Source organism: Bufo bufo, chromosome 7, assembly GCF_905171765.1.
Source record: "Bufo bufo chromosome 7, aBufBuf1.1, whole genome shotgun sequence".
Classification (NCBI taxonomy): Eukaryota; Metazoa; Chordata; class Amphibia; order Anura; family Bufonidae; genus Bufo; species Bufo bufo.
Genome location: NC_053395.1, coordinates 27274261 through 27287880, shown reverse-complemented (window position 1 = coordinate 27287880; position 13620 = coordinate 27274261). Strand labels below are relative to the sequence as shown.

At 47.0% G+C, this 13620-nt stretch overlaps 1 protein-coding gene across 1 annotated transcript; it reads left to right on the top strand.

The window, feature by feature from the left end:
- Nucleotides 1-5540: 5540 nt before the first annotated feature.
- Nucleotides 5541-12440, top strand: NME4 (NME/NM23 nucleoside diphosphate kinase 4). The gene is made up of 5 exons (XM_040440157.1): nucleotides 5541-5679; nucleotides 7833-7963; nucleotides 8879-8980; nucleotides 11030-11142; nucleotides 12171-12440. Exons 1-5 carry the CDS (start codon nucleotides 5598-5600, stop codon nucleotides 12289-12291), a joined length of 549 nt encoding a protein of 182 aa, XP_040296091.1. The 5' UTR covers nucleotides 5541-5597; the 3' UTR covers nucleotides 12292-12440.
- The last annotated feature ends 1180 nt before the right edge of the window (nucleotides 12441-13620 follow it).

Below are 13620 nucleotides of genomic sequence, written 5' to 3'. Positions count from 1 at the left end.
AGGCCTTAGTGATATTTGTGATCTTTCACTTGTGTCCCGAATAAATATTAGCAGCCGTATGGATAGAGGAACAGTCTTACCCCATTAATTGTGGGTCTCAGAGAGCGGCTGTGGGCAGGTTCTGTATATACAATACCCTGGTCTGTGTGGGCGATAATCGGGCCTAGATGGCGTTGGTGCGCACGTGGTTTATTGCTCCCTCGGCGTCTCTCTCCGCTGCGGCGTCCTGGATTCCTGGCTTCTCCTGCTGCGTCCCACTTCCACGTGGTGCTATATACACTCACCTAAAGAATTATTAGGAACACCTGTTCTATTTCTCATTAATGCAATTATCTAGTCAACCAATCACATGGCAGTTGCTTCAATGCATTTAGGGGGGTGGTCCTGGTCAAGACAATCTCCTGAACTCCAAACTGAATGTCAGAATGGGAAAGAAAGGTGATTGAAGCAATTTTGAGCGTGGCATGGTTGTTGGTGCCAGACGGGCCGGTCTGAGTATTTCACAATCTGCTCAGTTACTGGGATTTTCACGCACAACCATTTCTAGGGTTTACAAAGAATGGTGTGAAAAGGGAAAAACATCCAGTATGCGGCCGTCCTGTGGGCAAAAATGCCTTGTGGATGCTAGAGGTCAGAGGAGAATGGCCGACTGATTCAAGCTGATAGAAGAGCAACGTTGACTGAAATAACCACTCGTTACAACCGAGGTATGCAGCAAAGCATTTGTGAAGCCACAACACGCACAACCTTGAGGCGGATGGGCTACAACAGCAGAAGACCCCACCGGGTACCACTCATCTCCACTACAAATAGGAAAAAGAGGCTACAATTTGCACGAGCTCACCAAAATTGGACTGTTGAAGACTGGAAAAATGTTGCCTGGTCTGATGAGTCTCGATTTCTGTTGAGACATTCAAATGGTAGAGTCCGAATTTGGCATAAACAGAATGAGAACATGTATCCATCCTCTGATGGCTACTTCCAGCAGGATAATGCTCCATGTCACAAAGCTCCAATCATTTCACATTGGTTTCTTGAACATGACAATGAGTTCACTGTACTAAAATGGCCCCACAGTCACCAGATCTCAACCCAATAGAGCATCTTTGGGATGTGGTGGAACAGGAGCTTCGTGCCCTGGATGTGCATCCCTCAAATCTCCATCAACTGCAAGATGCTATCCTATCAATATGGGCCAACATTTCTAAAGAATGCTATCAGCACCTTGTGGAATCAATGCCACGTAGAATTAAGGCAGTTCTGAAGGCAAAAGGGGGTCCAACACCGTATTAGTATGGTGTTCCTAATAATTCTTTAGGTGAGTGTATATCTACAATATATATATTTTATATAAATAATAAACACTCTTTTATACACACCACATTTGCATCTGATATCCATTGTTTACCTGTATACCCAGCCATTTGAGTGCCCTCCACCTTTTGAACCTTTATAGTATTTTTTATTTGCCGTTAGGTTATGTTTTAATTGTATATCATCATATGATCATCATGATCCAGTGCAATTACAGGGTATATAAGGCAGTCATGTACAAATCAATATGGCGACCGGACGTTTCGGCCTGTCCGGGCCTTCTTCAGCGGTCTATAATCTAGAACAAAGCAATACGTACTTCTGTGAGCAGTAGGGTCCATGCATAATAAGATAGTCTCCATGATAGGCCTACCTAACTACGTTTCCTGCTAGCTCTGTCTATTTTATCAGACCATCACTGGACATACAGACATCTGTGTAGACCACCAAAGCATTTATATTGGCCCAACTGTGATACGAGTCAGTAAGGTCTCTAGACCTACCAGGAGAAAACCAGACCGCATTAATATATGTCACCATGTCATTATCGGAACATCAATACCGTAGGTGGTTATACGATTTTGTTCACTCCCGGACTCCAACAAGCTGTCCCTTGTTTTTAGTTCCTTTACCCCTTTATGTTTGTTCACGATGTCCTGATTTTGCGCTCCACAAAAAATTGTTGTTTATTTTCATTTTTTGATCTCTATGCATGGACCCTACTGCTCACAGAAGTACGTATTGCTTTGTTCTAGATTATAGAGCGCTGAAGAAGGCCCCGACAGGCCGAAACGTCCGGTCGCCACGTTGATTAGTTGTTTTTTTTTAATAGTGTTTATTTATCTCTTGCAAAGAAATAAAATACAACAATCCCCAAGGGGGAACAATTAGGCTACTTTCACATTAGCGTTTTTCTTTTCCGGCATAGAGATCAGTCACAGGGGCTCTATACCGGAAAAGAACTGATCAGGCATATCCCCATGCATTCTGAATGGAGAGCAATCCGTTCAGGATGCATCAGGATGTCTTCAGTTCAGTCTTTTTGACTGATCAGGCAAAAGAGAAAACCGTAGCATGCCGCCGGACTAAAAGTCCTGCTTTTTAGTCCGGCGGCCTCTCTCCGCGAACTGCCGTACTGCGCCGGAGCTCCGCCCCCGTCCCCATTATAGTCAATGGGGACGGAGCGGTTGTCCGGCGGCACGGCGAAATTGCGCAAGGACGGATCCGACAGGGTGAACAGCCTGTCGGATCCGTCCTGACGCAAGTGTGAAAGTACCCTTAATACCTGATCCGTTTTGCCTGATGACACCGGAAAAAAACGGATCCGGTATTGCAATGCATTTTTCTGCCTGATCAGGCATTTTTCAGACTGATCAGGATTCTGATCAGTCTGAAAAATGCCTGATCAGTCAGAAAAAATGACATGCGTTTGCATACAGTTTGCCTGATCAGGCAACGGAACTGCCTTCCGGAATCCTCTGCCGCAAGTGTGAAAGTAGCCTAACATGGACGACACACAAGCCAGAAGTCTATCAAATACAAACTCTGTATTAATGACTTGTCTGTAGGAATACTACTTAGGCTACATTCACACGTCCGTGGTGTGTTGCGGACCCGCAAATTGCGGGTCCGCAACACACCAGCCCGTCACCCCCATAGAAATGCCTATTCTTGTCCGCAAGCTGCGGACAAGAATAGGACATGCTCTATCTTTTTGCGGAGCTGCGGACCCAAAATCGGGGCCGCGCTCCGCAATTGCGGCTGCAGGCAGAAACTGTGTGCTGTCCGCATCCATTCCGTCCCCATAGAGAATGAATGGGTCCGCACCCTCTCCGCAAAATTGCGGAAAGGATGCGGACCCATTTTGCGGACGTGTGAATGGAGCCTTATACAGTCGCATACATATATAATTCAATGTGCAATCTCCCCTGGTTATGCAATAGATATTGACAACTAGGTACGCCATATTGATTTGTACATGACTGCCTTATATACCCTGTAATTGCACTGGATCATGAGGATCATATGATGATATACAATTAACACATAACCTAACGGCAAAGAAAAATACTGTGTGCTGCAATTTTCTGCTACTTGATTACGACCAGCAATAACGGTGTGCGGTACTCCAAATTTAACAGACAGGTCACGTGAGACCTGATGCAGGAGGTCGTGGTGACGTAACCCTGCCCCCCCCCCCCGACTTGGGTTTTTAATTATTATGATTTTTTTTTTTTTTTTTAAAGAAACATCTTCTTTAAGTCTGCTTTCACACTGGCGTTTTGGCTTTCCGTTTGTGAGATCCGTTCAGGGCTCTCACACGCGGTCCAAAACGGATCAGTTTGGCCCTAATGCATTCTGAATGGAAAAGAATCCGCTCAGAATCCGTTCCCTCCTCATTCCGCTTTGGTGTCCGTCTGACGAAACTGAGCCAAACGGATCCGTCCTGACGCACAATGTAAGTCAATGGAGGACAGATCCGTTTTCTATGACACAATCTAGCACAATAGAAAACAGATCCGTCCCCCATTGACTTTTAATGGTGTTCAAGACGGATCCGTCTTGGCTATGTTAAAGATAATACAAACGGATCCGTTCTGAACGGATGCGGACGGTCGTATTATCTGAACGGATCCGTCCATGATGGATCCGCTCAAAACGCGACTGTGAAAGTAGCCTAAGGCAAGTTTAGTACTGTGTGGTATTTGGCACCCATGAAGGTTCTAATACATTGAGCCCCTTAAGGATGTTCGGTTTTCCATCATCTCAGCGCAAACCCGTCCCTGACCAAAAAAAATAAAGGATCATGTGATCGACTACTACTGTCTGTCAGTGCTGTGATCACATGTCTGCCTGTACGGCCCCCATCAGATTACAAAGAGCATGGGGGGGGGGGGGTAAATTATCAAAACTGGTGTAAAGTAGAACTGGCTCAGTTGCCCAAAGCAACCAATCAGATTGCACCTTTCATTTCTGACAGCTCCTTTGGAAAATGAGAGGTAGAATTTGATCGGTTGCTTGATTTTCCACCCGGATTTTAGTCTGTATTCCGCCTTCTGTACGAATTTAGAAATCACGCCTTTTTGGCAAGTTGGGTTTCCATGTAAGCTTCCGCACCATTGAATGGGGCTAATCCGCGGCGAGTCCGTGTTAGGTTTTCCAACATGTATTTTCCGCAGTGTGAATACAGACCAACAGCAAGTTCAGAAGGTTAAATACACGCTGGAAAAATATGACATATTTGCCGCAGGAATCCTGGGCCGACCCTCGGACTTCCACCATGGATTTGTAGTCTGGTGTCCCACGGATCTGACCGTGGATCGACCAAGAAGGAACACGTCTCTTTGTTTTTCCATGATTATATAATCTGCGTGCAAAAAAATAAATAAAAACTGCATTGTATGAACCAAGGCGCAGATTTCCCCATAGGAAACAATGGGGAGGTGGCTGGTAAGCAGATTCTGTACAGATTTAGGCCTCATGCACACGACGGTTGTTTTATTCCGTGTCCGTTGTTCCGTTTTTCGTGATTTTCTGCGGACCCATTGACAACTCGGCTAATGCACCGTTTGTCGTCCGTGATCCGTGGTTCCAGTCAGTCAAAAAAATAGGACCTGTCCTATTTTTTTTTTTTACGGAAAACAGTTTGCGGACCCATTCAAGTCAATGGGACCGTGAAAAAACGCGGAGGCACACAAGATTGTCATCCGTGTCCGTTTTTTTCTTATCATTTGCATGGCAAACTTGACTTAGACTTTTTTTTTTTTTTTTTACTTTCCTTCATGTCTGGTGATCCTCCAAAAATAAAGGAAGACACACGGAAACGGATCACGGAACAACGGAACCCCATTTTGCGGAACGGAACACAACAACGGTCGTGTGCATGAGGCCTTATGCTGCGGTTTTCACTGCCGTTTTCTAAAACCACAGCCAAACAAAAGCACCCATGCCTTGAACGCGCTGCAATACCAAGGACCCAAAAACGCATCAAAAGTTTATACTGTGTTTTGTATTTCACATTAAAAAAAAAAGCTAAAAACAAAAACAACAAAATGTTTTCTTTTTTTATTTTGCTAAAAACGCTATGTGGGAATGCACCTTTACAAAACCAGTCACCAAAACAAATGCGATTCTCTATTTCCCCAAGTCTCATTCATAAACTCCCCCTAAAGTGGGCGTGGCTACTGGCGGTGCACGTGGCTGTGCACATCCTCTTGTCAGCCCCGCCCACCGGCTGAGAAAGGCTTTGCCGGCGGGGGCGAGGAGTCTGTGTGCCGGTTACAATGAGCTGCATCCTCCGGAGGCTGCTGAGCGGAGGAAGAGCCGTGTACCCGTCCGGGGCACCATGCCTGCACTACAGCTCCGGTAGGTGGACATTGCTGGACCGGTGGAGACTTCCTGCAAACTTCCTAAAACTTTCCTGCCCTCCTCCCTTTCAGTCTATATCTATATATAAGTATGTATGGCAGGAGAATAGCACAGTGCATTGCACAACACATGCCCTATGTATACCCTGACTGGGGCAGGATGCTGACTCCTGTGGTTTGCACCCCTAATATAGGCAATTCCTCCCAACTCCTTTCGTTTATTTCCTTCATGAACCCAATGGGCTCAGCTGCATCGAAGAAGCGCGCCCTTGCGTTCCCTGCCTGTTATGGGGTTCCCAAAGCGCACATCAGTACGGCGGGTCCATTGACGTCTATTATTTGCAATGCAGAGGCGGTGCTAACTACAACTCCCAGCATGCTGTATACTGAAGTCTGCGGTGTCCTGACTGTTCTAGCGGGTCCCATGGGTGACACTACCTGTCATGGTGACTGTGCCCGGCGGCAGTGGTATAGACGAGCCCATGCATCCATCAACCAATTATGAATGAACCGCTAATTGTTTGTAGAAGGAAACCTGCTGTGCACCGGCTGCAAAAATATTAACCCTCCAGAGGCGGTTGCATGTAACCGAATGGTAAAAAGTGACGCCTGGTTCAATTCCATACCGTTTGCAGGATCTCTGCTTGCTGCCGGTAAATGGAACCGTTCAGGGTTGCACCTAGCCTTTCTGCTGCCGTAGGGAAAAAAAACTGAAATGGGCGCCCCCTCTTCGACATGCCAATTTCTTAACCCAATCCCTTCCCTTCAGCCCATGGCCCCTCGGATGCCCCCCCCCCCCTCTTGCCCCTACCTGCCTGAAGCGATCGCCTCATTGGTGGCGCACCCCTGGAACCATTCCTGATTACTTCCAGAGGATGACCCAGTCTTTCCTTCACACCGCTGAGGTTTGTTGCAGTGTATCAGTGATCCTTTAGCACAGTTCTTTCTCTCTGCGGCACCTGCCGGTTACGAGAAGTGGTCATGCATGTGCGCTACCGTTCCATTCAAATCCGTGGAACTACGGTGACACGCTCCCGCTCCCCCCTCCTCCATAGGGCCACTGTGCCCGGTGGCAGTAGTATAGACTAGCCTGTGCATGCTCATCCGTCATGAGTACTATCCATTCATTAGCACCCCGCCCCCCTTCTCGTGGGACCACCAGTGATCACATGAACAGGGGGTCCCCAAGTCCTGTGTGTGAATGGAGCAGTAGCGTGCACGTGTTACCCCTGCTCCATTCACTACCTAGGAGTGCTGCAAAGTCCCATAGAAGTGAATGGAGCAGTGGTCATGCAGGTGCGCTACTTCATCATCCACACAGGGGACCCCCGTTCTTGTGATCGCTGCTAGGACCCCTCCAGGCGATCATACCTTTATCACCAATGCCTGAAAGGTATTTTTAAGAACTGAAAAATAACTACTTGGGGGTCATTTCAGGGGAGTCTAGCTGGTATATAGTAGGTTTCTATGTAGCTGGTATCAGGGGTGCACCACCAATGAGGCCAGGTGAGGCGAGTGCCTCAGGTAGCACCAAGTAGGGGCAATAAGTGCTTTCATTGTGGCAAAGGGGTTAGGTTAAGAAATTGGAGGGGGGGGGGGCGCAGTTTCAGTTTTCGCCTCAGGCAGCAGAAGGGCTAGGTGCACCCCTGGCTGGTATATAGGGCAGGGTGCATGCGTCCTGTACCATACCTGCTGAGTATAGGGCACTGATAGGGGGGGCTGGGATTTGTAGTGTTTGCTCTGACCACTTCTCAGTCTCTTCTCACTTTCTCCTTCCCGCTTACATAATTGAACGCATGCCCTTCTCATTGACATTTTTCTGGTGTCTGCATCGGAGAAGGGAAGGAGGGGGCGCTACTACCCCCTCCCCGACCTTGTCAAAATAAGGGCTTGAATTTCATGCATGTTTGCCGGTCTATTCTGGCAGATATGTGGGGAGATGAGTTTCAGGCCATCTCTTTTGTTCTCAGAGAGAAGTATGTGTCGGCGCATGCTCTGTCGAGCCGAGCATGCGTGTGTTTTTTTTTGGGGGGGGGGGGGGGTTGACAGAGAGAACTGTTGCCCAAGCTAGCTTTCAGCCGAGGTCTCGTGCGCATGGCCGGCCTAATTCTGTCTATTTGACGATGAGTCTTTGTATCCCTGTACGTCTAGCGGCTCCTGAGCTCCGCGAGAGAACGCTGATTGCCGTGAAGCCGGACGGGGTGCAGCGCAGGCTGGTGGGAGAGATCATCGGACGGTTCGAGCGCCGCGGCTTCAAGTTGGTGGGAATAAAAATTCTGCAGGTAACGTGTTGAAGTCTGAGCGTGGGTCCTGTCGGCGCACGCTGCTGTGGCAGTTAGGTCCTAACTTCACGTCAGGAAGTGCAGCTCTGAAGTACAAACTTCTGCTTTAACAATTTGAAATACCGAGCAAACTAAAAATAAGTCCTTTAGATCCATTAAATGGAAAGATCCAATTATGGTAATGCAGTTAATCCGCAGCCCTATGTGCGACCACAGATATCACATGATGATGGGTCGTGTCCAATGACACAATCAGCTTTGCTACTTCTGTAGTTGGTGTTTGCAGAGATCATCTATAACTTTTGACGTCAAGTGCCCACAGACTCCTTCACGCTGGGTGTGTAACGCGTCCTCTCCAGACGGCTGGGATACCTTTTTAATTTGGTCTGATTCACCCACTGTTCTTTAATTATAGCTCAGTGTGAAATGTGGTTTATAGGATGGAAAGGAGATTTAGGAGCGGCTTAAAGGGGTTGTCCATCAGGGGGTAAAACTTTCTAGAAACTGGGCAGAATGGCTTAAAAATAATAAATAAAAAAATCATTACTTGCCTTAAAGGGGATTTCTGGGTGTTCAGTGTTGATGGCCTATCCTCAGGGTAGGTCATCAGTATCTTATCGTTGGCGGTCCGACACTCTGTACAGAGCATTCAGTCCGTCCCTGCCTCCGCATCGCAAAAGATAGAACATGTCGTATCGATCGCCGCATCTTGCGGATCACAGACCCATTGAAGTCAATGATGTGGGGTACACGTGGCTGGTGCCCGTGGTTTGCAGTCCGCCGGCACCATGGCTGCGTGTATTGGGCCTTAATATGGCTCGATATGATCCGCCACACTGCACAGTCTTGTAAAGCTGGGATTTGTCACTCGTGGGGTCAGCCCGGGGGTCACCTCTAATTCTGTCTTCTCTTCAGGCCTCGGAGGGGATCCTGGCCAACCATTATCACGATCTGCAGAGGAAGCCTTTCTATCCTGCACTCATACATTATATGGCGTCCGGACCTGTGGTTGCAATGGTGAGTACGCACGGTGGGGACTCTTCGTGCACGCGGCCGTGTCCGTCTATTGGTCCGCCAATAACTGATCCTTCTGTGTGAATTCTGTATTCTTCTCACTCAATTGATAGAAAGGACTGTTCTCATCCGCAATGCGGACCAGAATGGGAAATGTTCTATAATTTATCAAACAGCCGCGCGGATCCGCCAAAAATACGGGGGTGTGCATGTCCCCATAGAAATGAACGGGTCAGTGTGCGATCAGCGAAAAATGCAGCTAGCTCACAGATGAAAAATAGTCGTGTGCAGGAGGCCTCGGTGTGTAAAATATATATATATTTCTCTTAAAATTCAAAAAAAGTCTAAATCTGCTGCGTGTTCTGCGTCCGAGACCACCACAGTTTCTGCCTCAGTTTTTCCTGTTTTGGTGCCGCAGATCCCCTCACTGTTTTGACTGGAGCAGCCTCCCTCCATAGTTTCTGCCCAGTAACCGTGAAAAGAATTGTCATTACCACACGTAATTGCCACATGAATGGTGGCACAGACTCCCACTGCTGTCCGGAATCTACACTGAAATCAGTGGCAAAAATCTGCCATGTGAATGTGACCTTGACCCCTTGGTGACCTCCCGCCAGAGACGCTATTTTAAACAGCAGAGACCCGCATGGGAAGAATGCGATAAGCCCTACGGCTTATTGCGTAGGTCAGAAGCGGGAGCTCCACACTCCCGTGCTCGTAACAGCGTTCCCCAGCTGAGGTTGAGGAACCTGGAATATACCAATACAGGCCACCAGGTGGCAGCACTGTAAATTGTAAATAAAGGGTTCTATGATGGCTATTTAGCCATTACAGAAAACAATAGGAAATCTAATGATTGCCAGTTATAGTCACCCAGGGCAAAAATGGGCAATTAGCCTCGATACAGCTCCGTACACAGAACTACAAAAAAGTTATAGGAGTCAGAATATGGCGCTGAAAAGAGAATTTCTTTTATTTTATTTTTTTCAAGGTTTTTATGGTTGTAGTCGTACTGACCTGGAGAATGAAGGTAACGGGTCCATTTTACTGTATAGCGAATGCCGTAAATAAACTAAAACTGTGGCTGAATTGCTTTTTTTTTTTTTTTTTTTTTTTCTAATTCCACCCCACTGGAATTTTTTTACAGTTCCCCACTACATCATAGGCAATACTAAATAGTGCTAATAAGAAGTACAACTTGTCCCGCGAATAAAAAGCCCTCGTAAGGCTATGTGAACGGAAAAATAAAAAAGTTATGGCCCCAGGAAGGCAGGGAGTGAAAAACAGAACATTGCAAGGTCCTCTAAGGGTTAAAGGGGTTGTGCAAGACCTGTAAAGGGAAGAATACTTATCTGCTTCCCACTCCTTCTCCAAGCCTGCGATGCTACGTTGGGCTCCCTTGATCACTGTCCGTGGCAGATCCTCTTGTGACCCTTTGTCACTGCCGATTTTCCAGGTCCCATTCTTTCCCAACCCCTTTAAGTGTACATGGCAGTGTAGTTTATGTGGATTTTTGCGCAGATTTGCCCTGGATCTCGCTGGTTGCGAAGGGTGAAATCTGCGCTGAAAATCAACTCTCTGCGGATTCTAAAATCTTCTGCGAGCAAAATTTCCGCGCTGTGTACGTGAGACTGAAAATCTACTTGGCTGGTACTGTATTAGGCCTCTTGCATACAAAGGTGTTGTGTGTTTTTTGCGTTATGTATACGGGGCCATTTATTTTAATGGATCCGCAAAAAAAAAACAGAAGGTACGGAGTGCCTCCCGTTTCCATATTTTCGCTTTTCCGTTCCGTTTAAAGATAGAACATGTCCTATTATTGTCCGCATAACGGACAAGGATAGTACTGTTCTATTAGGGGCCAGCTGTTCTGTTCCGCAAAAAACGGAATGCACACGGACGTCATCCGTATTTTTTGCGGATCGTAAAATACTGAAAAAGCCATACGGTCGTGTGCAAGAGGCCTTACACCGCAGATTTTCCGCACAAAAAACGCGTGCCTGTACCCCAAGCGTGAAATTACACTCTGTTTTGTTCTTTCTGTCTCTCCAGGTCTGGGAGGGGCACAACGTGGTCAAATCTTCCCGCTTGATGGTCGGGGAGACGGATTCTTCTCAGGCCAGGCCCGGTACTGTGCGCGGAGACTTCAGCGTCCACATCAGCAGGTGAATATTTGGTCCTGTGTCAGACATGATGTTCATGGTCCAGACATTTAAGGAACGTTCTGCATCTAAAGTAATAAAAAATAAAATCAAAGACCTTTTTAGTTTTCTTCTATTCAGATGTATTTATATCTGTATCTGGGAAAGTTGGGTGATGAACAGTATGGCCGACCAGAAATGGGTATTTGGGTATTTTTCAGAGGGGTAGTCCACAAGTAATTTTTTTCTTTTCTTTCAAAGCAACGTCCAGATCTGAACACATTTGTAATTGCATGCAAAAATTTATTACAGCCACTGAATTGTTCAATAAAATGTATCTGTATAGCGCCACCTGCTGTTTAATTTCCATATTTTTCTGTACACCTCACCAAGCTGGCCGCTCAGTTCCATCCGACAAACTGAACTGCCACTAGCCAGCTGTGACAGTTACAGGACACGCCCCCCTGAGCTGCAATAGGGGGAAGAGAGCTGCTGCAGAAAGGACACACCCCCTGAGCTGTGATAGGAGACTGTTGCTGCAGAAAGGATTCCCCCCGCCCCTCAGCTGTGATGGGGAGGGGGGTGAGCTGCTGCAGAAAGGATACACTGCCTGAGCTGTGATAGGGAGAGGGCTGCTGCAGAAAGGACACACCCCCTGAGCTGTGATAGGAGACTGTTGCTGCAGAAAGGATTCCCCCTGCCCCTCAGCTGTGATAGGGAGAGGGCTGCTGCAGAAAGGACACACCCCCTGAGCTGTGATAGGAGACTGTTGCTGCAGAAAGGATTCCCCCCACCCCTCAGCTGTGATGAGGGGGGTGAGCTGCTGCAGAAAGGATACACTGCCTGAGCTGTGATGGTGTGTGTTCTTTCTGCAGCAGCTTTCTCCCTAAGCTGTGTTAGAAAGAGCTTCTCATACTATACCATGTCTGATTTTTCGTTTGTTTCATTAATAATGGGATAACCCCTTTAATGGCAGCCATATAGGTTGTCATCCAGCTTTCCCAGATGTCAGAAAATGCTATGCTGTAAACTACTCTCCTGTTCGTCCGCAGGAACATCATCCACGCCAGCGACTCTGTGGACGTGGCGGAGAAGGAGATCGGTTTGTGGTTTCACAGCGCAGAATTGATCGACTGGGAAACAAAGGATCATAGTGACTTGTATAACGTATAGTGCTGCTCCGTGGCACCTCAGACCTGCACAGACCCTTACACCCTGCTGAGGGGCCCCAAAAAAGTTTCATGGGGTGATGACGAGTACATGTCCCCAGGTTCTGGCTGTGGATTCCCCCCGGGCACTGACTGCTCCACCAGCCGCTCTTGTTACTGTTAATAAACTATGTCTTTATACATAAAATAAGCTGCGTGCCCGCGTCCTGTTTATGCCAGCTGCTCCAGAGACGTTTTCCGTCGCTCGCCCTCCCTTGGGAATATCCTGCTCGTGTTCCTGTCCTCCGATTGCGTTAACCCTTTCCTATCCGAGACATACTATTGAAAAGAGGGAGTCTTGAATAAGAATAATGCAGTATATACGGAAACATTGCGTTAATCTGGCATTCACGGAAGGTGCTGGATTATCAGATGGTGTGGTTTACCCCACTATTCTAGAGAATTCTGCATGCAGACTTGGGGTCCATTCACACGTCCATATGTGTTTTGTGGATCCGCAAAAGACGGACACCGGCAATGTGTGTTCCGCATTTTGCGGACTGCACATCGCCGGCCCTCTCATAGAAAAAGCCTTTTTCTTGTCCGCAATTGCGATGTTCTATTTTTTTTTTTTTTGCGGAACAGGAGTGCGGATCCACAAATGCGGATGCCGACAGCACATTCCAGCCCCATTGAAAAATGAATGGGTCCGCACCTGTTCCGCAAAATTGCGGAACGGATGTGGACCCATTTTGTGGATGTGTGAATGGACCCTTAATCTGGAGCCTCCTAATATCTCTGCCTACTGGTTTTGAGGATTCTTTTCTGAACAATCGGATTATCAGTTGCCAGATGAAAGGAATAATTATATTTTATATACTGTTTCAGAAGGATATTGGTTCTCCCGCTACATCTCTCTGCATTTCCTATGAAACTATTACGACTTCTTTGGTTCCTCCGTTATTCCTCATGGAAATGTATGAACAAATTGACATCTGGGTGTTACCCTTCTAACTCAAATTTCCAGGAGGAATAACAGATGAACCAGGCAATGCAGAGTTTGCATGAAGTTGTTTTTTTTTTTGTTTTGTTTTTTTTCAGAATCCTTGTATTTTTATTCTGACGCAGTTTTGGTGGCTTTACATTGATTTCAACGGGAACTATAATGCAGATTCCATATCAATAATGGACATGACACTTTTCCCCTGTACCATGGTTTTTAAAACTGCAAACGAGGGAAACCCCCCCCCCCCCCCCCCCCCAAAAAAAACGCTCCATATAAATTAACAAGCGATTTTTCCCATTGTCATCACTGGATCTAAATTGCAAGCGGTTTTGGCACTCTGTACCAAAA

Excerpts from the sequence above, each read along its gene's own strand:
- NME4 (XM_040440157.1), top strand. The coding sequence starts at position 5,598 with ATGAGCTGCATCCTCCGGAGGCTGCTGAGCGGAGGAAGAGCCGTGTAC. Across the intron at positions 5,680-7,832 it reads ATGCCTGCACTACAGCTCCG|CGGCTCCTGAGCTCCGCGAG; the intron begins GTAGGTGGACAT and ends CTGTACGTCTAG. Across the intron at positions 11,143-12,170 it reads TTCAGCGTCCACATCAGCAG|GAACATCATCCACGCCAGCG; the intron begins GTGAATATTTGG and ends GTTCGTCCGCAG.